Raw genomic sequence first — 25,044 nt, 5'->3', positions numbered from 1 at the left:
TCCCTTTCTTAGATTTATTTCCTTTTCTTTCCCGAGTATATTTAATTTTGATTCAATTTAATTTGGTTATATATTCACTGTATGGTTATTACTAATCTAGGCTCAGAAAATTGAACATTATTTATATTATAAATATTATCAATCAATTAAAATTTGCTAATCAATTACTTAATTAAAAAATTAGAGCAAACTATTACGAATATACATTTTTTTTGTATATGATCAGTTTTCATATTTTAAACGCTACACTATCATTGTTACTTTTCCTTCATTTGGAATTATATAAAACAAAATGGTACTTACTCAGAGCTATCTTTATATACATTGAAGTCTTCGAAAGTGATCTCGACAATTTCCTCCGGCCCCGCCACAAAGCTGTACAAGAGGCAATCGATATTAGAGGAATAGGGTTTGGGGTAATCGGGGCTCTTGAAGATGCCCTTTTCCTTGCCGTAAGTGGACGAAAAGATTAGGCACTCGCAACCTGAAAAAGAATATACCGTTTACATTTTCTGGAAATGTGCTCATTTCACTGGAATTTTTTCTGTTTATCGTGCATGGAGATGTTACCGACCCGTGTACGTTTTTTTTGCTGGGGTCCTTTCCGATAAAAATGGATCTTGAGGCGATAGTATAACCGAACCTTTTAGATGTAGGCGATATCGGATATTCGCACAGAAAAGTGATGCTAAGAGAATGTTATTTGGTGTGCACCATTTTCAATATACATTTTTAACAGTAACAATTTCTAAAGATGTTACTTCCATTACATGTTGTTACATTATGTTTTACTACAAAATATTTTTAATTAATTTTGTAAAATTGGGCTTGTAAATTAGTGTAAATAAGCTTTATTTCGAAAAAATGGGAAAACATATTTCATTACAATTATTATCGTTTGATATCCGTGACATGTTTCCATCTCTCAATCATTTTTCGGATTCCATCTCGAGAGAATGATGTACAAATCCAAGCATATCTCCATTGGCTTTGCAACATGCCTTCGAGCATTGTTTCCCTGAAGAATAACGTTGTTATGCCGCAGCTTGTATTCCGGTCGTTTTTCGCGCAGTGCTCAGGTCAAACACTTCAATTGTAGACGATAGTAACGGCCATTGATGGTTTCATCGAGTAATGTCTCCAAATCCTTGCCTTAATTTCTTTGGCTGTCCAAAATGGTCATTGTAGTCAGTATTCACATACTGATATCGATGGAACATGGTTGCTATTAACTTTATAACGAATTCGGCGACTTTTGCCCGTCTTTTTCTTAAAAACGGTGTAACAAAGTTTAACACGAAGTTTAACATTAATACACAGTATACAAGAATTACCTGATATATACCTGATACAAGCAAACATTGGTTTTAAGAAAATTATGGTAGAATCGGCAAAATTATATATATAGTAATGACATACTATTATAAAATGCGTAATAAAATTAACACAATTAATAATTTTTAACTATTTAAGAAAATTTTGTAATTGGGAAAACTTATCTTACTATTTGAAGTTTAAAATAAGTACTTTTTTTTGTGAAGAATGTTATAAGACTCAACATTGAAGCAAGTACAAGTAGCCAATATGAGTAATATTTTACAATTAAATTTTGAAAGATAATGGAGAATTATATATTTAAGTAATTTCAATTAATCATCCAGTTTATAGGAATTGCAGAAGTGCAGAGAAATATTGCATAACATTAAACCTGAAAATGTAGCTATTAAGGAAAGTATTGTATTTGCTACCGCTGTATGATTTGTTAGATAAGGAAGAGTAATCTGCTAAAATACTAAAGAAGAGAAAAGTAGACCTAAGGAGGATAATAAAAGAATATACTTGAAAGGTATATATACTAAAAAAAAAACACAAAATATTAACGTCCTTGAGGTTTTAGGTACTTCAGTACATAATTTCATTAAATATGGTGGTGTCTTTTTAGTGGGTAAGCCCTTTTCCATGAAATATATTAACCCTGCCTTTGTATTGGAACTTTTATTGTATTGTAATTAATTAGTAATTAGTGTGAGAATACGTATAAATAAAATATAAAGGACTGTATCTACAAGGAAGTTGTTATAATATTTTATTTATATATAATACATTTGTAGTATTGTATATTCAAATATGTGGTAATTTAATAAATTATTTATGGCATAGTTCAGGTTCATTGTTTTATATCCTTAAATTTATAATTTAAAATTAATACCAAATTGTAAAATATAAAAATAACAATATAAAATATAACTCAATATAATACAAAAATTTTTGCTGTATTTTTATTTTTACCTCCTCAAAAATATTTCGTAAATTAATGTCGTGTTCTTACTGTTTTTCTTAAAGGTCATTTTTACTATATATACATATGTATGATATATATAGGTTAATATAAAACTTTTGGACATTACCCTTTATTTTAATAACTAATACAGAGTATATTTTACGCCTTGAAGACTAACAGTATGCCGATATCATAAGTTTGGTTATAGATAAGATACAGACCTACTCACGACGTCCCAAGCAATATGGAGAATATTGATATATTTCTGGACGCGCGCACCAGGGCTGTGTAGTTTTTAAATGTAGCCTGATTAACACGCACCACTATGGTTGACTTACCCTTTGCGCATGCTCCAATTTCCGGTATATCCAGTTTGTCAAGAAAGTTTTGTTGAATATTTTAGGAGAATCAAAGTTAATATTATTCTTTTATAGGTTTCTTATATAACAAAATTATTCCTTGTTCTATAAAAAAGTAACATGTCAACATTTTATAGCAGCAAATGAAATAAGGTACACAAAGTGACACTTAACCAAATAGGAAACACTTCAAAAAAACAGATATTCCATTACAAGATATTTATATTTCAACTTCATATACCCTTCATATTCGAGAAGCAAGACTGTTTCTACGTTTTTTTTTTGTTGCTCTGCAATTTTAAAAACACATCGGGATCAAATAATTGCTGATGATTACCGACCAAATTATTTATTTTTCAAGAGAGATAAAAATATGCTGTCCTTTTTCACGATCTCCTTGAATGTTACAACTTCTATATGTTATTCTGAATAAATATTAAGTTATTGAAATATTAAATATGGCGCTAACATGTATTAGCTCTCTATTTTAATTTTTTATACGAAGAAACAAATATTGTAGCATCCTTTCGATGCCAATCTACAGATTAATGTTATAAAAATATAACGTACTAATGCAATGAATATCTTTCACTTTTTTAAATCACAAACGTATTGAATATAATGTGAATGTAAAGTTAACCAAAAAGATCCATTATAACCTCGGATTTTAAACAAAAACCGTATGGTAATCCTGAATGGTATACGAAGAATTTTGGAGATTTGAAGTCAAGATGAAGCAATATTGGTATATATAGTCCAGATAATTCCTCGTTGACAAAAAGAACACTTTAAAATATTAAAACATATAAATAGATAGTATAAATAATGAGCTAGAAAAAAATAAGCTAGTGTAACATAAAATTATTTTTTTTCAATAGTTAAATAACATTATTACCTGTTATATGAGTCTTCGAATGTGTGAATCCAAGTATTTTACTTATACTCGTATTGAAGATAGAATTAGAATAGAAAATATTTTTAAAATATATAAATTTCAATATATTTTTATAACTAATTTTATATAAAATATAGAAATTATATTTATATTAGTGGTGGTTTAATTGATATTTATATTGTGCTGGGTTCATAGCTTGCTTACAATAGAAGAAAACCAACGTAGCGAGTATAGATTAGTTTCATATGTGAATTAATAATTTCATTAAAGCTTTGAATTGTAATATGAGATATCACCGAAGGAAGACGAAACTGCCCGATCGGAAAATTACGACCACAGTTTTTGGTCATGAATCATGAATAATATATAGTCTATTCAAAGTTTTTTTAGTAATACGACACGGATATTTGTGACTTTGAAACATTGCAATTTTATCACTGTTGCTTCCAAGAATTTTGCATACGTTAGTCGCTGTCCGGTTGTCAGATGTACGTTAAATTATTCAAAATATTAGTTATAATTACTGCAGGTTATAAACCGGCAAACATTATTTTAGCCTTTTGATTATTTTGGATAAATTTTAAGTCGCTCCGTAACTTTATATATTACTTTTTTGAAATTGCCGAAAACATACATAATGAGGGTCGTAAATTGATTGCGCCTTTAATAGGTTATTTGGAAAAGGAACGAGATAATAGAGGCCTCCCTTTGCCGGTAAATTCCGTTAGAGAGGTAATTATTGATGATATTAAATAATATAAGTTCACAATTTTATTGAAAATTTTTCTAGAGGGTTGCTGACGCCCTAAATATTAGTGTGGGTACTGTGAATAACATCGCTTATAAAATGAAGAATAATATGTTAGATTTACCTAGAAAAACCCGTCTACATAGAAAGTGGGTGACGAATCTTGACCATATTGATATTGGCTCTATTCGAGACCAAATATACGAAATGTATAAGAACAACTATTTTATCGATATGAACATAATTTAATAAAATTATTTTAGAGAAAATTATCTCTCTAGAAAGTATACGTAAAAAAGTTATGGACATGCAGCTTTTTGAGGGATGTAAGACATCCTTTCAAAGACTCTTACAGGGCATAGGGTAAAATGGTGTAAAGATAACCCTCGGAGAGGTTTAATGGAACTTTCAGGCATTGCCTTAAAAGGAACTCAATTTTTAAAAGCATAAAATAAGACCAAGGTGGATAAACTATTTGAATTCGTGTGTTTTGAAGAAACTTTAATATTTCAGAATGGTCCATTGTGGCACTTTTGGCAAAACAGTAACAAAAAAAGTGTAAAAGACAACAAAAATTTGTGGAAAAAGGTAAAAGTTACAACAGCATTCGATTAGGTTTTGTTGGTCATTATATTTCCATTATTCCTTCAAAAACTCTTCGGATATGTGGAAAGAAGCATCGTCAACTATAACACCTTCTGCTTGAATGATCTCAATAAAACATACAGAGGAAGTAATTAATAAATGGTGGAATCATGAACATGTTTTAGACAAATTAGGAATTAACAGTTTAGTGATTGAATTGGACAGTGAGTCCGGAAATTGAAAGTTACTGAAGGAAACATTCAGGATATGCGATAATGCTGTGCAATGCCGGAAATTTCTCAGACAGAGTGATGAGAGTGGAAACAAATATAGTTATGCACATAATTGATTTAATATAAGTGTAGGATATGGTGTTGTAGGGATTGAAAGATTTGTGTGCACAGATATGATTGTAACTGTTCAAATGTGCACATGAGCCTTATGTTTATTAGAACGTATTATTAGAACGTACGAGGGGAGAATGAATACTAACTATTTTGTATATATGGTAAATGCATTAGACAGAATTCATTAATTTTATAAAGAATGGCGCACAGAGATAGTAGCAGAAGAAAAAAAATATACAGTGATAGCAAGATGACTGGACAAGTAAACAGACCATCGAAGGAAACAAGAACTAAACGTAAAAAGGTAAATATGCTCTCGAATGAAAGTAAAATACATAACTTTGATATCTAATTATTAATTAGGTGGATTAGGAGAAACACGCCTACAACTCTACCTCATGGGTGGCAATAGAAGAAAAATAACATTGCGAGTATAGATCACTTTCATATGTGAATTAATAATTTCATTAAAACATTGAATTGTAATGTTAAAGGAAACCGCCTGATCGGAAGGTTCTGACCTCAATTTTTGGTAAAACCATGTATAATATAAATTAATTAATTCGCAAAAAAATAAAATATTTTTTTATCTGTTATGTCATTAAATAATTAAATATTTAAAATACAATCTAACAAGGAATCAAAAAAAGTGTGAACAGATGACTCTAATTAATATTTCTCTAAAATATATATATTTTTTCGGATACTTTTTAACTGGCTCATTTCTAACCCGAGTATTAAAACTCCGTAGAGGAAATGCAGTATTTCAAAAACTTTTCGGGCGCAGTTTAACTTGACAAGTTTTGCACACACACTTCGTAAACTTTATTGGTTTTATACTGGATATAAGAGCGATAAAAGCACTCAGATTCTCGAGAGTTGGAAAAAATATATTTACGGCTAAAAATAACGCAGCTTTGAGATTAAGTTTTACTGAAACGAAAATTTATACGTATAATTATTATAAAATTGCTCAGTTTCAGAAATTTTGATCCAATGAAATATAATTATATATTTATATATTTTTTTGTTTCCTTTTCTATATATTAGATATTTTTATATAAAACTCAAATTGTTTAAGATCCTTTAATCGATGTAAACCACATCCAATGCTCTTGAGGTTATCGGTTAAGCTAGGTAAATTCGACGGAAATGATAATGTGAATTAAACTACCAAGACGTGAAAGTATGAAGAGCGACTTAAAATTTTCTTAAGAAAAATTGACAAAATAGTATTCCTTATTGAAAGTTTCACCCAAAGAGGAGGATTTTTGTCATATTAATTAAGATATTTACGTGTTAATATCTCTTATTATATTATTTACAGGAAAGAATGCGTAGTATTAGTTCGAAACAAATGACCAATATCTTAACAGTAAAGCTTTTTATAATGTACAGTGCCTATGTTTTATTTTTCTAGTATCATAATAGTATCAGTGATATGCATTTGTGTTACTAAAAAAGATAATAAACAAGATAGTATGGAAAATACAGTTGACGTATTGTAGGATTAATATACGGTTGAAACATTTGAATTTAACATTTGTCCTTATGATAGCTATACTTAAAATAGGACAACAATAATTGTTTATGCTGTTCCATCATAAAAAGTCGAAGTATCGATGGACTATTGTTTTCCAATCAACTTATTTCAACGTATTAATTAATGTATGACTTGTTAATTCAGTTAAGAAGCGTTCCAACTCCCTAAAAGTGGAACATGGCCACTATTTTAGTTCTCCACTAGATCTCGATATTTTTAATTTTCTTTCAAACCTGTTCCGATAGCAAAGTGGTCAAGGGATGGTCCCTCCTATTGTTGCGATAATCGAGGGTTCGAATCCTTGAGGCCGAGGACCATGGTTCGGAGCTCACGTTAAGCAGCAGGGCTAATCCAAATAAACTCTAGTTGGTGAAAAGAAGACTGAAGACAGGCTGTTGTTATATGGGATGGCACCATCATAGTACTTGAACTTATACAACATTGTTTATCAATCACTGTTTTATCTGCTATATGCTGTTTCTTGATGAATACAGTACGGTGCCAATAAATTTTATTATCCTGGTTTTCTAACAGAAATTCTGGTCATAGACAGCTAATTGATAAACCGTCTATGATAAGGACAGATAGTACATCGTTTCGACAAAACTTTGGTCTTGTATGGCCTGTAGCTGAATATGCTAGCCAGTAGTACGATGTTGTGCTGTAAATATTGTCCTGGTCTCTTTCTCTCTCTCTCTTTCTCTGTCCTCGGTTGCTTCCCATGAAACGGTTTTCCCTATTAGACCTAGTAGATAGAATATTTTTTGATATTGATACCTTTTAGGCGTAAAAGACTGAATATATCCACATGGCATGTTGTTCGGATTTCAAGAATCTCAAGGAATCTCACGAATCTCAATATTGGTTAATGTATTTACATATATTTAACGGTAGAGCTATGTTTTTAATACCAGCATTATTCTTTCCCAGATTTTTTAGTGTAATTCGTTAGGACTATTTTATCTCTGTCCTATTTTATGTGCGATCCTGCATTTTTAACGTTTCTTTCTATCTAAATAGCAGGTTCAACAATACGGAGCATACAATGATTATCATAATAATAAATATATTATAATTATTCCTTTGCATACAAAATTTATATGCCGTTACAACTACCTTAAATAGACACTTTAATACTGATAAAGGATAACTAGAAAAGGAATACACTTTGCAATAAATGTAAGTCCGCCAAATTTATAAAATAAACTTGGTAACCTAAAATAACGTATTTTAGTTGCACTATCCAGTTTCCCAGATAAGGTTAATGGTACCTTAATCTGGATATTGCAGTGCTGCTGCTTATACGTATTATATTACTAACGTAATTATTTATATATCCTTCTATATATGTATAATTTTAATTATACACTGTATTTTATTATAATTAAGATTATATTAAGATTTATATTTTCGTACTTATACGTCAGTATTAATTTATTTTATTATGATCATATGATATGATCTAGCTTGCCGGTTTGTTAAACGCAGTTGTTAAAGCAACGTGGCCATTTTCCTACTACTATCATAGTCGCGGGTTCTAGTATTACCGTAATATTGTTATATATTTATTTTTCTGATTATTTGTGATTGTGATTGTCTATAGACAAGAGTGTAATATTCCACAAGGAATGTAATCCCAACCATGCCAGTAATGAGACTGTTCGTCCATATAATCCTATCTAAATAAAGCCTTAGTTGGTAGAAAGGAAACTTTAACATATATAAATTTAATAAGTTACCGGCATCGAGATTCGATGATACAATTTTGCAAACACATTCACTCTTTTTGTATATATTCCCTGTTTTTAGGCTCGTTGAATTTTAAATAACTGTTCAGAATTGGCTCCATGCATCTGGTAGATATTATTAGTTAGTAAGTTTTATAGTTATCAGTGCCGCCCAAACTATTTAAATTTATCAAATTTATGGTTGATTATATTTTTTAATAACTTTTCTTTACAGCTTCAAATAACTTTAGGTAAATTTTCTAACAACTTCTGTAGGTTCTCCAACGTGACATTGATTATATATTAAGGTAGCTTATTTTAATTATGGAATCTCCTAACAGTTCGTGCAAACATATTCCTTCTTTTTTCTCTTCATTGAAAGTATTCATTTTATTGCACTTGTTCCTCATTATTTTTGATGAGACATTGATGGACAAACCAAACCAACTAACTGTAAATTTTCTTCTGTTGGTTTTACATAATTATTACTATTAATAACCACCATTTGTAAATGAAGCATAGAAATGATCTAATATTTACATGCAATTAGATTCGTTTATTGCATTTCCAATGGAAACTCTGAAGCAGCGACTTTAATATACTTGAAATTGATAACGGAATAAATATCTAGCAGCAATAAGTTCACAAGCTATACTTGCGACGCACCAAAGAGTATTGATAAAACACTAACATAACTTGAACGACATTGATAAAATGTTAACCCACAGTGAGAGATAGTATTAACTAATTTATGGTAATTAAAACAGCGTAATGAAATATCACAAACACGATGGAAATAAAACTGGTAACAATGTTTGAAAATATTACCATATCAACTGTAATTATTACAGCAGTTACCATGGTAATGTCACTATGACAGATACATATACGCGAGTTGAATTTTTATATATTTAAACATGTGAAAATCTCCTTTTCAGGCAAAATTTGCTCAAAATTCGTTCTTAGAGGGTATTAATGGCTCAGAAAGGATAATTATTCCAAATTTAAAATAAATCGGTTGTACGGTTTCGGAGGTTTTGTGATGGTGTGCCAGTCAGTCGCTTATCTATTCATATATATAAAAATTAATCGTTGCTTGTTAGTCTCGAGAACGACTGGACTGATTTGGATAATTTTGGTCTTAAATTATTTGTGGAAGTCCAAGGAAGGTTTAAAAGGTGAATAAATATAAAAGTGCTCGAAATTAAATAAAAACAACAATTTTGTTTGATTTTTCTTTGTTTGTTTTGTTTTTGTTTGACGTATCCCCAGTCGTTCAAAACTTAAATAGAAAGAACAGTTTAAACTGAATAACTAATTAGAATTTTTATATCTTTATTCCCAGGAGGTAAAAAATAAACTTAATTTTAGCTAACTGTTTTGTTACAAATTAAATTTCTGATCGCAACCATAATATTTGACATTTAACAACCAACTAATATGTCTTTTGGTCGCAAATTAAATTTTTAACCTCTACCATAATATTTCACATTTGAAAACCAACAAATATGTCGATCCATCTTCTATGTCGATCGATACCTCAGACAAAAAGTGCATCCTTCTATCTTTTTGAGTGACGATTAATGCTACGTGCGCGAAAAGTTTCTTAACTTTGGTGATCGTTTGTAATAGTGATATTTCAAATTTTGTGCTCAATTTTTTGTGATAATGACACTTTACTATCAAGTGTGCGAGAACTTTTCTCACTTTGATTAATTAAAATTTACGATGCCGAGGAGAAGACAACCTGACTTAGGTCGTCACAGTCAATCAAACGTGCGAAGAGCTAACGCACTGATGACCAGACAGATCAAGAAAATAGTCGTATTGCTATGTCAAGATTGCTTTCTTTAGAGATTTATTTACTATGTATCTTCATATCTTTGTTACTTATTGATGTACAATAAAGTATTATAAATTTTTCTTTATTATATTCAAGTTTGTATGAAAATATATATCAGAAATAATTATTGGACAAACCTTGAAAAATTACAGATACAAGGACAAATGTATCACTTACTGGGGGCACTGTTACCACTACCAGATGCAGATCATCAATTTTTACAAACTTATTTTATGGGTAATTCATATGCGAAACTTGATAAGCGTTGTGCTCATAATCCAACAGTGAATAAAGATGGACAGAAAAATAAAGATGTCGAAGATCTCAATGTGACCATTCAGAATTTTCTTCCAGAACAGTTGTTTTCCTTCAAATAAGTCGACACCGTTATGAACCAGGACGACGTGGTCAAATATCCACAATTTGCAGTTAAGTGTATGACCAGTTGTCATCATGCTGCGTAACATTATTCGACCTCGACTGTGAAATGGAACAAGACTGGCTATGAAAAAGATGATGAATAACGTCATTGAGGCAACCATCATAAAGGGAAAATACAAAGGAGACGATGTCTTGATCCCGTATATACCGATGATTCCAACTGATTTACCTTTCGATTTTAAACGTTTAAAATTTAGAGTACATCTGGTCTTTGCGATGACCATAAATAAATCATCAAATAAATAATACCAGTCGATGGAAGTTCTCGGAATCAACTTGGAGTTTCCCTGTTTCGCTTCACGCATGGACAATTATATGTCGCGTGTTCGCGCGTCGGAAAACCGCCATCTTTGTTTATTTACGCACCACAAGAAAAAAAAAGTTTATCAGAAAGCTTTAAATTGATTAACAAACTGTATCATAACTGTGTGTGTCTGTAAATATCTAATTGAAATCTTATAAATAGCCAGTTTTTCAGGAAAATTCTGTTTTTTAAGTATGAGACGCCATGTGCAATAAATCGAAAATAATAATATAAAATAATAATAATAATAATAGAATAATAATAATGAAAATTCATTCATACCGAGCTTTTTATTAATTAATAACGGATTATTAGGTCTTCTATTTATGGATTGAGTACGGAGTCTGCCGGGTCAGCTAGTATATTATATAATGATTATGAGACATATTGACAAGAGAGTATTTTCTAAAAATAAGAAATGCGAGTAAAAATCAGTGGTTCTACAAAAAGCCTCTTTTATAGTTAGAATCTAAATTTCATGCTTATTATATCCTAAGCTATACTGATTTTTATACTTTAATGTACACATATTTCATAGTATTAGAATGATTTATATCCCTTTTAAAGAATTCGACATAAAGGGTTTTTATTTATCACTAAAAAATAACTATGATAAGTATGAAATTTCATAAAATTTCTTATCATAAATGGAAAAATACAGTCTGTGCTTTTAATACAGAACAAGTTCTCTCGAGAACGCCAGTATAACGAACAATAACAGCACCGTTTCGTAACAACGATAAGCCAAACAGTACCCGATCCGCTCGTTGTGGTGAATCCAAGTAAAAAGCACGGAAAACTGAACAGATTAAACTCGAATCGTTGGCTTCACCTCTTGGATAATTAAAATGGGGGGAAGGGGGAGGTAGAGAACGGAGACTCAAGAGCGAAGATAATGACGTGCAAGTAACGACACGGTAATCAATTTGGTCTTCTTTTTCGTCTTATTCCTCGTTAGGGAACTGTCGAATGTCGGGCGGGATCTTGTAACCCATTGAGCTTAATAAGCTGGCTAAACGGTGTCGAGCAAGAAATTAAATGTCAGTTTTCCGATTGATTTTCTAGTATGCTCTTTGGAATTCCTTTGTTAATTTATTGTGCTTGATAATTGCCTACTTATTGAGAGATTTTTAAAGAACACAATTCTGGACCATTTTCCCCTTTTTCCTTCTCCTGCATCAATTTAGAGTATTTATACCCAATAATAATATATACGATTTGTGATTATACTCTTTTAGCTTGGAAAAAAAGTTTGTATTCAAGAAATATTTAGAAATATTTTCACTTAAAAGTAATTCAAATTACGTTAGTCGGGCGGTTACACCGTCCATGAATGGAGAAATCTTTAAGAAAAAATATTTTTTCATTTTTCTGATTTTATTGACAACGATTATAATTTCGAATTATCTTAAATTATTCATAACTCATAACTTAAATTACACTTAAATCTTTGGAAGTTGCAAATACGTTAAAAAATATAATCATTTGAAACAAAATAATGTCGAAAATATTAGTTTTTACAAAGTGCTCAATTCCGTCGAAAAGTTTTCATTACTTTGACCAGCAGATCCAGCAAAAACGTTTTTGTAGAATATGTGTACAATTGTATGTTTGGCTGGTTTAGTTTATCTTGTGATATGTATAGACGCCTGCTATTGAGAATGCCGAAAAAATATCGATATTATTGGCCGATATTTTTTGACCGATATATCAATATTTTTTCCAAAAAGATTAAATATATTCATTAAACATTACAAAAATCTTTTAATTATTTAATAGATCTTTTAAATTGCTACATACTTTTAAAGATAATGTAACAATATTTTGGTACGGTTAATTTTAAAAGTTGACTGAAATTATCGATATTTTTTTAATTAATTACTGAATATTGATATTTTTTAATCCAGTATATTAGTATTTTAATTTTAATTTAAAATATCGATGCAACTTTTGTAAAATAGCGATATTATATGTCTTCTCAGCGACCGACACTCCTACTTCTACCTGCTATTATAACTGTTACCATCCCTGTACTAGAGGTTAAGTATAGAGCATATATTATTCAGAATATTTTACCGGAATGTTCAGCAGATCGTTTTATCGATTATTATTTAATATCGGAGTGGAAATATTATAGCGAAACATTAAATCTGGATTTTCTGAACGTCAATTTTTTACCAATTTATCCGAATGGCTCATTGGACACTGATTCACATCAAACGAATCTATAATCTCTAAATATGCATGAATTTCATAGTCATTTCAACAGTTTTGTGGCAAAGCAACCTATTAGATTGAGGACATTATGAGCAGCATCAAAACAGTTTTAATCATGTTTGTAGATAATAAACAATAAATAAATAATAAAGTAGATAATCAGGATATTGGCAATTTGGAATCTTTAAAATTTATTGAAAACAAGTTGTACAGTTGTGATGTAATAATTAAGCTGTGCAATAATTCTACGTGACTTACTTGTAATAACATTTAAATCACAAGCTTTAAACTGATAACAGAAATAATACATCTAAGTAACAAAAAAATTGACCTATTTTCGCAGTAAACAACAACCTAGAAAGTAAATATCATATCTTACCGGAATTAATAAAAGTATATTCAAATAATAATTATGAGATATAATCTATAATTATCATAAAATCTGATAGATTTTCAAAGAAAACGTTTTACGTTCATGCTAGTAAAATGAAAAATTCCACCCTATATGTGGTGTTGAAAAGCAAAAGCAATTTTAAATATAAAATCAACAATTAGAAGATTTATATTTATGTATGACTTATTATCTCGCCCAGATAAATAAAACTTGTACAATCTGACAATAGTGCGAAATTCAGCCACCATATTTAATGATTTACTATTTGAAAGATTTATTTAGTGTAATTAAAATCCCAAAAATTAATATTAACTCGATAATGTATAATAAGTTAATAACGATAAGACAAAAGTATGAAAAATAGGCATGTTTTTATGTTCACAGCGCGCGTAATTTCGAGTTACGGGGTTAGGAGATTCATCAGAGGTTTGATACCAATATATTTGTCGTTATCTATTGTAGTGTAGAGTAAAAATAATAAGAATTTTAAAAATGAACATTATATATAAACACACCGAAAACCACATAAAAATTAATAAGACCACTATTCCTAGATTTAATACTAGATTTTTACAAATCTATGGTTATTATATATTTAAATATTGCATTGGTAATATTCAAAGGCTTTAATAATCTGGTAATTTCTACGTAAAGAATATAATTCAGTCGAAAAATAATCCCTTCCTTGATAAAGTAAAAAGCTTAAAATGCATAAAGCTTAAAAATAATCTGATCTAACAGTTGTCTCTCAAAGACAAAGTAAACTCTTGGCATTTCTGGGAAAAAGGCTAAAAGCACGGACATACCCTCAAGAGATAAGAAGTGCATTGTTGGCTTCCCGTTTTGGGTAATTAAAAATAAAAGAAAAAACTTACTGCTACTAGAAGAAATACGACTGCTATTAAAACTCGTAATCAATTTAAAGGTTGTCAGTGTCTGGGTTATCAAGTTCGTTAAAGGAAATTTTTAAAGTTCCGTAAATAAGTCAAACCGAAATTCCCGAAAAGGAAATGGGAAATTGGATTTTTAGTTGTAAAAATGACTTTATTTCTCGTTACGATGCCTTTAAAAATTCATTATAATTTTTCAAATTATTTTCAGATTTGTATTATGCCAACTACAAGCGAGGAGCTAAATCCGGTTCATAAGATGAATGTTGAAACATCTGCTAAAACTGTCTAAATTAATTTATGTCTACTTAGTTGAAAATGTTGCAATAATCTGAGATCATTGTTGTAAAAGTTGGAACTAAGCCTACGAACAATTTTATATTGCATCCCAAAAACATGTTGTCGATATGTTCTTACTAGCGTTGGGAACTATCGACTGAAAACAGTGGAAATAGTCGATAGTCGCAAAACACTCAAAACAGCCGTTAGTCAAAAAACTAGCGACTGAAAATAGCAATTACTGTTTTAATAAATACTATGTTCTTAATTACTAAAGTAATTACTATTTTCAGTCAAATACACGGTTGGACTGTTTTTTTTTTTAATTCGTGATGTCAGACGAAAATGTACAAATCCTTTCCTGTATAAATTGTGAGAGAGGAAAGGACGGAGATAATTGGTCGGGACAGTATGTGGTTATATTTTCCAATGGTAGTATAAGCGAGACCGAGATGTATACATTTCTAAACGAACTAACTTTAAAAAAGGGAAAAAATAATTACTGATTACTATTATAATAATAATATATAACAATTATTTTATAATTTAATTTTAAACAAAGTAGAATTACTTTTATATTTGAATGTTTGGTAGATCGGTAAAAGGGAATGGTATTTTTCTATAGAATGAAATAATACCCCTCAAATATTTTATTATACTTATTGTAATGTGTTAATAACTATTTTTAAATAATATACTCTAGTTAATACAGACAATACAATAAAACTTAAACAAAACCTAAAAATTTATTATTGAACGGAATTTTTTTTAAACAAAAATCGAGAGAATAATCGAAATATTACTTATTACTTTCATAAAAACTGTCAAAATATTTTACTATTTATCATTCCCAATTTTAATCTTTTTATCCCATTACATTAAAAATCTTGAAAAATATCGTACCAAAATGCTATAATATTAATATACAATATATTGTTATTTACAAGCAAACTACCACAAAAATCATAAAACTACATATATTACATATACATCTATGTAATCATAAATTGGGTACATTTTTGTCTAGTTCGCGGTTAGGACGACATAGCCAGAACATTAAAAATCAGTCGAATGAAACAAGTAGAACCAAAAATAGTAACTAAAAGTAGGACTGAAACAATCTATAGTGAGTAGTAACAAAATCAGTAGGACCGAAAATAGCGTCTGAAAACAGTCAACTGAAACAGTCGCTGATAAAAAGTAGTAAAATTAGCCGAATCAAAAATAGCGACTGAAACAGTCGATAGTAAAAAGTAGTCAATTACTAAATAGTCGATAGTCAATTTCAGTCGATAGTTCCCAACACTAGTTCTTACAATATATGAAATATTAAATTGAGTTTATAATCACACTACCGACGAATGGACAACGGATGGTCATCCCGTATAAAATTGTGCAGACATTCGAGAGCCTCACTTAAAAAAAAAACGACCAACAATAATTGATAACACAACTGTTTCTTATAAGATGTTATCGCAATATTCGAGTTCTGATTTTTCATTTATTTTAATTATCCACAATGTGAAGCTAACGATTGGCTATCTATCTTCGTGTGAAAGCGTGCTTTCTCAGTTGCCACATTTACCCCTGTTTAGGAACAATAAGAATGAAAATTGTCATCACACCAATTGATTGATGTAATTCAGTAATAATGTAATAAATGTGATTCAAACCATTTTAATATTGAGTGTTTCATTGTTTACTAAGCAAAGAAAGTAGAGTTTTTTGTGACGTATGGTGATCGGTGATTAATTTCCATGAAAAGGCAAGTAGGTATGGATTAGACTAGGGTATACATAAAGCTATTGCTGCAGATGGCGACGAACGTTGTTGAACAAATCCGATGATATATTGTTAAAATAGAAAATCAGAAAAAGCGAGTAACAAAAACTAAGTCATCCTCTAGTTGTGAAGGCTACACAATTTGAATGTTTGCTTAGATATAGCGCCCTCTGATTACTACTTGTTCAGATCGATATCACATGGCTAAGAGTATTTAACTGCGGAAGAATTGTGAAAATGAATGGAGTATTGAAACGCTGCCTAACCAAAATGGCTCTTTCGGTGCAAATTATGAAATCTATTTTTATTAATATCTATTGTATACATTTTTCTCAATGCACACCTTTCAAAGTAAAACATAATTTAAGCAACTAATATTTAAAAATGTGTTCAAGCCACAAAGTCGCGTAATTCTTATCAAACTTCGAAACCGAAATCTCAGCTTTGACAAGTATCTTGTAGTGCTTATGTAATGAATATTTATAATTGCGAAAATTTAAAAATTACTACTTTGAAATTTTTAAATGATTAGATAGGAAATAAAATTGTCATATGGTAAACACCATTATAAAGAAGCGTGCGCAATGGTCAATCTTTTGATAGAATAACTAACGTAGAGAGTAATCCAGCCTTTAATTATCTGGAAGGTGCTGATAAATCGTATTTTAAAACTTGGACAGAATTATCAGGAACAAGTTCTAGTGGCGGCATAAGTATTTGTAAAAATACAAGGGAATTAAAATGTTAGTGTAATAGATTATATTTATTATATATGGTTACGTAGGTTTATGTGTCAATATCTAATTTGATTGTGGTGAAAACATGCTATTCAGTTTAGCTTCCACTACGCGTATGCGAACTTTTCTTTCTTTCCTACGAAGAACTGATGAATTTTTTAATAATTTTCTTGTGATGGCTAAGTGATGCATTACTATAGTCAATTGAAAACAGTAGTGACACGTATATATATGATACGTATATATGTCTGTCTAAAGTTGTAAATTCGTTTTACAGTAAGACAATATAATCCTTCTCATTTTATTCTATTTAACAAGAAATAGAATGCTGTTAGAGAAGTTCGAACATGTAACCGAAATAGCCTGCAAAAATTTGTCCGGTTGGCAAAATTCTTCAAAATATTATAATTACGGGTTATAAACCGGCAAACGTTGTTTTAACGCTTTGTTTTAATAAATTTTAATTCGCCGCGGTTTTTATTGAAAATATTTTTTGCATGTTACAGCTGCATAGAATATTAGTGCGGACACGGACACTAAAATATCTCAAAGAATAAAAAACAATATAACCTTAAATTTACCAAAAAGAAACCGTGTCAAACATAAAACATATAACAAAATCAAGGAAGAATTATTATATCAATTTATATATTTAAATGAGACATGATTATTTCAGAATCGTGCATTGGGTCGCTCGTGGCAAGATGACAATAAATATAGTGAAAAGACAACAAAAGTTGATGGAAAAAGGTAAACGTTGGAATAACTATCGATTAAGTTTTGTCAGCCATAACATATGTTAATAGTTCATTGCAGATATATAGTTCTTCATGCTGGAAACAGAAATGGTTTTATTAATTATAATTTATCAATAAAGATGTATACAGGTAGTAACAGGACAAACTAATGAGAAATATAATAATATCATACTGACTTTACAAGAAAACATTGCATCGAAGGAAACAAGAACTAAGGGTAAAACATAAATATGCTCTCTGGTGAAAGTAAAATACATTACTCAGATATACAATTGTTAGTTGTATATCTTCGTGGTGTTACTAGGTGAATTTGGCCTTCGGGGGATGCCACTACATAACAAACGCACTTAGATCTCTACCTATACTAGTGTGGAAAAAGTTCAATGTATATATAATAAAACAAATCTAACTTATAAATTATTGTGGCCATATAATTAATTGTAGTTTTAAGTTCTTCGAAAATATAATCATTAGATGTACTATAATATTAAAATAAATTATAATACATAACATTTTGGTTGATTATTTTATTTAGAATATAATTTAGTTATATGTCAGAGCCAATATGTACTAAAACTCAGAGTTGCTGGGGCAACATGGCGACGTTTTGGCAGATCACATGTGGCACTACTGTTTTGAAGAGACTATTTATTGCCAGTTTTCTAATTGATTAAATTGCTTAAAAACATTTTCACGTTGAGTAATAGATTCCAATATATTAAAACCTGCAACGATTAAAAATTTAAATTGTTTCAGTCTGGCGTAGTTTTAGAGGACCATAAAATTAAATCCAGACGTTCGACAGATTCCAGACTAAGGGGGAGAAATTGATATCTTATGCTTATCTTACAGGCTATTATCACCATTTCCGAATCTCGCTTTTTCTTTCATTTTAATTATCCACCGAATTAAGTTCTTTCATTGGCTATTAATCTGTGTTCTTTTCGTTTCCTTTGCGGAACCTCCAGTCTCACGAATTATTTGAAAATTTTGCTGATTGGAATTAAGATTTTGATTAGGTCATTAATTTACGTTATCCTTTGTATTTCTACGTTTTTTAAATTTCATTTTATTTCAAGAGAAAGGAGAGGAAAATTTGTAAGTTCGTCCGTGGTAAAAGCAGTATTGACAATCAAATCTTATTCTATAATAATATAAACGTATACTAATTTAAAATATTATAATGTAAACACATATGAATATGAATATAATGAATGTGTATTATAATGAATGTATCCTTGCAGGCAAAATATTTATGATATATAGCATATGATATATAGCTGCACTTCTTAAATTTTTGTCTGTCTTAAATGTTTCTGACCAAATTTCAGTAGGCTAGTTTCAAATATGTAATTGTTTGAATATCTGAATTTCTAGTTGTGGCCCTTCTCTTTTTTGGATTCGACATTCCTAAATTCCAATAGTTCATAAAAGTACATTTTTCTCTTTTATTACAAATGTTTTAACACAAAGGTGTAGAGACTGTTATACTGAATAAGCGGTGCTGCAAGTCCAGTCATTTGGTCAAGTTAATAGCATTTTATTATTTAATAGCAAAAATTTTCAGTTATTTTCTACTTCAGTACTAGTTTCAATTTCTCCTAATATTTACTTCAGGAAAATATCTAGGTTAGAACCCATTGTTAAAGGCTTTTATAAAGATTCATTACCTTTTATGATTTATTACTTTTTAGGTCTAAATTGAAGGATTTTCCCACATTTTTAAATACAGTCCCTTAGACACAAAATTATTTATTATTACTTCTATTCTATTGTTGGAATTTCGGAATATTAGTGTTAGCTGTATGGTCTCATTATATAAATTATTTCGACTAATGTATATTTTCATATATGTTTAGGTAATTTTAATGAGTTTGAATTGTTATATTCTAATTGCAAGTTTTTGCAATCTATTTTGTATTTCTTTTTCTTTTTGTCTTTGATAAACTCTCTGGTATCAACTGCCTTCTGACCTCACTGACAAAATAGAGAAAAAAAATATGTAAAGTATGAAAATACAAAAATGTGTATCGCTGAATATATATGCATTAAGTTCAATTATATACTTGGAATCAATGTATAACAAAGGAAACGTTTCCATTCTGCTATTTGAGCCAATACTAAATTTTTCATATTTGTGAAGTATAAAAATAGGAAGTATTAGGAAATGTATTGTAATTTTATTGAATTTTGTAAATGTTACATCACAATAATAATATTTAAAAATTTTTCATTATTTTAAAGCCATAGCAATCTAAAATAAGTAATGCATTTTCGCAAAATGTAGAAGTAAAAACATGCTGTAAGTGGAAAAAGAAATCAAGGTAGAGCATATTCAGAAAACCTCAAAAAAAAATTCTATTGAAGATATTATTGAAATTTATTATATAAACTTCTTGTCGTCTTATTTATTGTTAACTTACTTTAATTATTATTGAATTTATTCCATTTAATTAATAAAATCCTGAGAGCCCCGACTAATAATACTGACAATTAATTGTGACTTTTTTATTATATTTTACAGTTTCTCTTTTCTTTTTTTTTTGTTTGCCTTGACTGAATCTACTACTTAACCAAGGTAATCGCTATTAAATCTATCGACTGGAGAGTGACCAATTTTCATATTTCAAAATCATCTTCTCGAATTATTATTTATGTTATGGATTTTTTACTTCTATTTTTTCTACTATTCTAATTTACTAATTTCCGGTTTTATTTTAAGCGATTTTGAAAGAAAAGTTTGGATACATATTTTAATATTGGAACAAACTAATTTTATTTCTGTCTCTAGTATTTGCTACATGCTACTCCTTCATTGATAATGTCTTCAAATTATATCTTATTAAATCTTAGACTATTTAACTATTAACCTTAAATGTGAATTATATTAGACAATCGAGCACTAGTGATTCTGAGCATATACTCTTGATTATTACTTATAATTTAAGGTATTTATAATTGAGGTACTTAAGATGAATGAAGAAGAAAGTTCAAATAAAAGTAGGTTTTCATCCATAAATTATCAAAAATAAGTTTGTAGAAACAATTATAATATTTGGCATAAGGTTTCACGCACATTCTTCTATGTTACTAAAATAAAAGGAAACCCACAGAAAAACCAAAAAAAGAGCATTAATTAATTTTAATTTTTTTAGTGGCCCGTCGAAGCAATTTTTAATTTTGGTACAATTTCCACTTAACCATAAAAATAACTGCCGGCAAAGACAAAATAAACCATCACGGAGACCCTAAAATAATAAATTTTAATAGCACCGTTCCTCTCTAAAGATAAAGTCTATCCGTTATATTCGCTTTCTGGATAAAATAATAAAAGGAAAAATTGTCTGCACATTTTGAATAATTAAAATGTGATAAAACTGGAACTTTCTGAACTGACTATAACCGAATGGAGATTACGCGTTAATAAATCAATTGACAATTTCTGGTCTGGTATAATTCAAATTGACTCAGCGCTCCGAAGGACTCGATAATACTGGACAATTAGTATTTGAGATTTTAATGATAACATATATTATTTATGAATTTTTACTAATTAACGACCAAGAGCATATTTAGGGCAAAATATTAATAAACTTAATTATAGATATTATTATTATTATTAAATATAAGAAAATAAAAGTATTTCTTTTATTATATTTAGAGTCCCATTTTCACCAACTATGTTTTATCAGGAATGGCCCTACGACTTAAAGTGGGTTCCGAACCACTGCCCTCGGCCTTTGTCCTATTAACTTATGAGTGACCAATTTAGGATTCATTCCCGGAGACATCCGGTCTTAGCCAGCCCTGTTACTGGCTTAAATGGGATCATTTTCCTTGTCGGATTTTACACTTTTTATTTTTGGACAATTACTGTCATAAATAATCTCAAACATAAATTTGTTACTATGGCAATCCGGTAGCATTCGAATCTGTGATCATTGTAACAGTAGTAGGATCTTCCTGTATTCTTGGCCACTGTATCAAACTAATAGGATTCGAGCGTTTTGTAATTGGTTATTGGCGAGGTTGTTCATGGTTAAACTAAACTTTATGTTAGAGCTAGCCCATCATGGGATTTTGAAATTAAAATTAAAAAGGATACAGACAAGATGTACTAAAATTTGAACAAAGTTATTTAGAACTTTTTTAAAGGATACCCTGATTTGGAAATAAAAATGGTCATTTTATGAATTATATTAATGATACTATAATTTAACTAACATGTCTATGCTTTTTTCTGAAGCCTTTGTTTGATAATCTTTGACAAAATAATAACATGATAAAAGACATAAAACAGTATAATCGCTGAGCCAGATTGGTTGGCGCAGTGGTAAAGGTGACAAGACGGTCCACCTACTGTTGCGATATTCGTGGGTTCGAATCCTGCTGAAGAATTTTTTTTTTTTTTTTTTTTTTTTTTTTTTTTTTTTTTTTTTTTTACTCTTCGTGAGTCCACAATCTGCCCTATTGGCAATAAGTATTTCTTCTGTTTATATTATATATACATGGCATGTAGAAAATCACTTCATTAAGCAATCTTCTGTACAAAATATTATCTTAATTAATTAGACTTATTCTAATGCTTATTCTAAACTCTACATATGTCCAGTAATCAGATCAGGTGGTGTTAAACGTTTTAGTCTACGCACTTCACTATCACGTCGAACTGCTGAAGAATGGTCATAAATTTATGTTTCTGATTATTTAATATTTGTAATTATCCTAGGTAAGTGTGCAAAATCTGATAAGGAAAATCATCACAGTTACGCCAGCAACCAGGCTTGGTAAAACCGGATGTCTTCTGGAACGATTAATTGATCACTCGCCAGTCGGTAAGCTTAATGACGAAGATCATGGTTCGGAGTCCACGTTAAACTATTGGTCCAGTCCAGATAAACTCCTAGTTGGTAAAATGAGACTTTAAAATATAAAAAGAGTATATTCCATAAGTAAGCCGATTTATAATACCTATAAAACACATAAAATAAATAGTTCAAAAAGGCAACAAGAAGATGCTAAGATGTCAATCTATTGGATATTTTGGTATGTGAGCACTAAAAGCATTTGCATTTTCTTAGGATAACTTTGATAGATGCATGTTACATTTAGGTATTAAAATTGAAGAAACGTAAATATAAATTATATTTAGGCGAACAAAATCAAATAGGCGGCAGTTCATATATAGATTTTTTATATTTTTGTAAATATTGCTATTCGAATTTACACTAGATAATTTACCTGTTTTAATCGGGATTGTGGCAAAGAATCCAAATTATCGGTATACTGTTGTAAATTGGGTGACACGAAATATCAGTAGTATGTAGCATACTAAACTATTACCAATGCCGCAAAGGCCTTTGATTGAAACTTGGAAATATTGGTTGGTGATTTTCGTTGTAAACTTAGAGGTTACTCACATCCCTATTGTTCGATATTTTTTATTTTGTCTGGTATACCATGAAGCACGCAGAATTATCTCCAACATCTTTTTTTGGATGTGTTGTGTTGTGTGATTCTATGCTGTGTTTTGATATGGGTTGGGTTTGAGGAACCGAGAAATACATGCACTATTCTCTAATATACTAGTATTTTAGTTGAGACTGGTTCTTTAGTAAATTGGTTGGAAACTTTATATTAGAAAATTATAGATTGAGTTTTTTGTCGATTATACTACAGCATTCAATTTTTTTTCGAATTTAAGACAAATGCGCTTAGACGGTCCAGAATGTAGAATGAAGGGTTTATCATCTGGGTTTTACTGTTTTAACTTTAAGACTATTAGTCAGGTATGCCTTAGATCTTGCATAGTACCTAGGAGAGTGCGGCATTCTGTGTCTTTTTAGCTTCGGCAATGTCTTTTGGAATGCCATTAAATACTTCATATTTTGCAGCTCTCCTCCAGTATTATGCTGTTTTGCTATCGTTTCAAGTTGCAAATAGGGCGGATAATTTCTATTTTAGGTGGGAAAGAATAACAACTTTGATGGAAAATATCCGCAATATTCAGTTTCAATAAAAGACAGTAGTAACAGTAAGTAGTAACAATAAAAGTTCTTCTTCTGCAATTGAGCCTTCTTATCAAGTTCCTACTCAGACGGTATAGCCGTTGGAATATATGTTATTAGTATTGGCATCAATTATGAAAAGTCTTCAATCCGATGGTATATTAAGATCTTTTATTGAAAACAAGTTTTAAATTTTCACCAATACTTACTGATTACAAATTATTTAAATTTCCTTCTTCGTATTAAATTATTCCACAACCGTCGAACTCACATCCAACCGCAAACTAAAATTTAAATAATTTTTCAAGTATTCAGAAAACTCGTTATTATTTATTAGACCCTCTTTTTTCGTAAGCGGCAAGATGCCCGCCGAATACCCTGATATAATATTTTGTAATTTATTAATATCCTCAAGTTGGCAATATCTCAAATATTCAAGCCACAAACCCCAAATTCATCGCTTCGACATGGCTTCTAGCTTCTTTGCGTTATTTATTGCGAAATAATTAGATCGCAGACATTTCATCAGCGGAAAAAATCGACGCGCTTAACGCGAAAGACCTCAACAAATTGAAGCGTATATTTTGTGATAAACTGTTCGTAAGGCGAACAATTTGTTTGCCGTTCCATTAAAAAGCGATAGCGTTGTTTTAGCCGGACTCATATTTTTGTTTTATTTATGCATTTTTAATTTTATTTAAAAATAGTTTTGAGATATTCGTGACAAAAAATCAAATTTAACCTAATTTTGTTTATATAGAAATTTATTTATATTATTGAATTTGCAGTCTATAAGGTAGGAGTAACAAAACACATCCATGACCTATTGAAAACCATTACTACGAACTACACAATTAGAACAGTGAGCTATGAAACAGTTAAAATCCAATTGTTCCTTTAAAGTTC

At 29.9% G+C, this 25,044-nt stretch overlaps 1 protein-coding gene across 1 annotated transcript in view; it reads right to left on the bottom strand.

Annotated features, from left to right (window-relative positions):
• Window positions 1-25,044, bottom strand: part of Sol1 (CUB domain-containing protein Sol1) — a 1,033,997-nt gene that overhangs the window by 572,648 nt on the left and 436,305 nt on the right. Inside the window, exon 5 of the mRNA XM_076419377.1 lies at window positions 304-484. Within this exon, the coding sequence (XP_076275492.1) occupies window positions 304-484 (181 nt within the window). The remainder of the gene's footprint in view (window positions 1-303; window positions 485-25,044) is intronic.

Source organism: Rhynchophorus ferrugineus, unplaced genomic scaffold (assembly GCF_030347505.1).
Source record: "Rhynchophorus ferrugineus isolate W39M unplaced genomic scaffold, kcgeb_rfMv2 rfM1, whole genome shotgun sequence".
NCBI classification, from domain to species: domain Eukaryota; kingdom Metazoa; phylum Arthropoda; class Insecta; order Coleoptera; family Curculionidae; genus Rhynchophorus; species Rhynchophorus ferrugineus.
The sequence above is the reverse complement of the archived record's forward strand: the minus strand, read 5'-3'. Positions and strand labels throughout refer to the sequence as shown.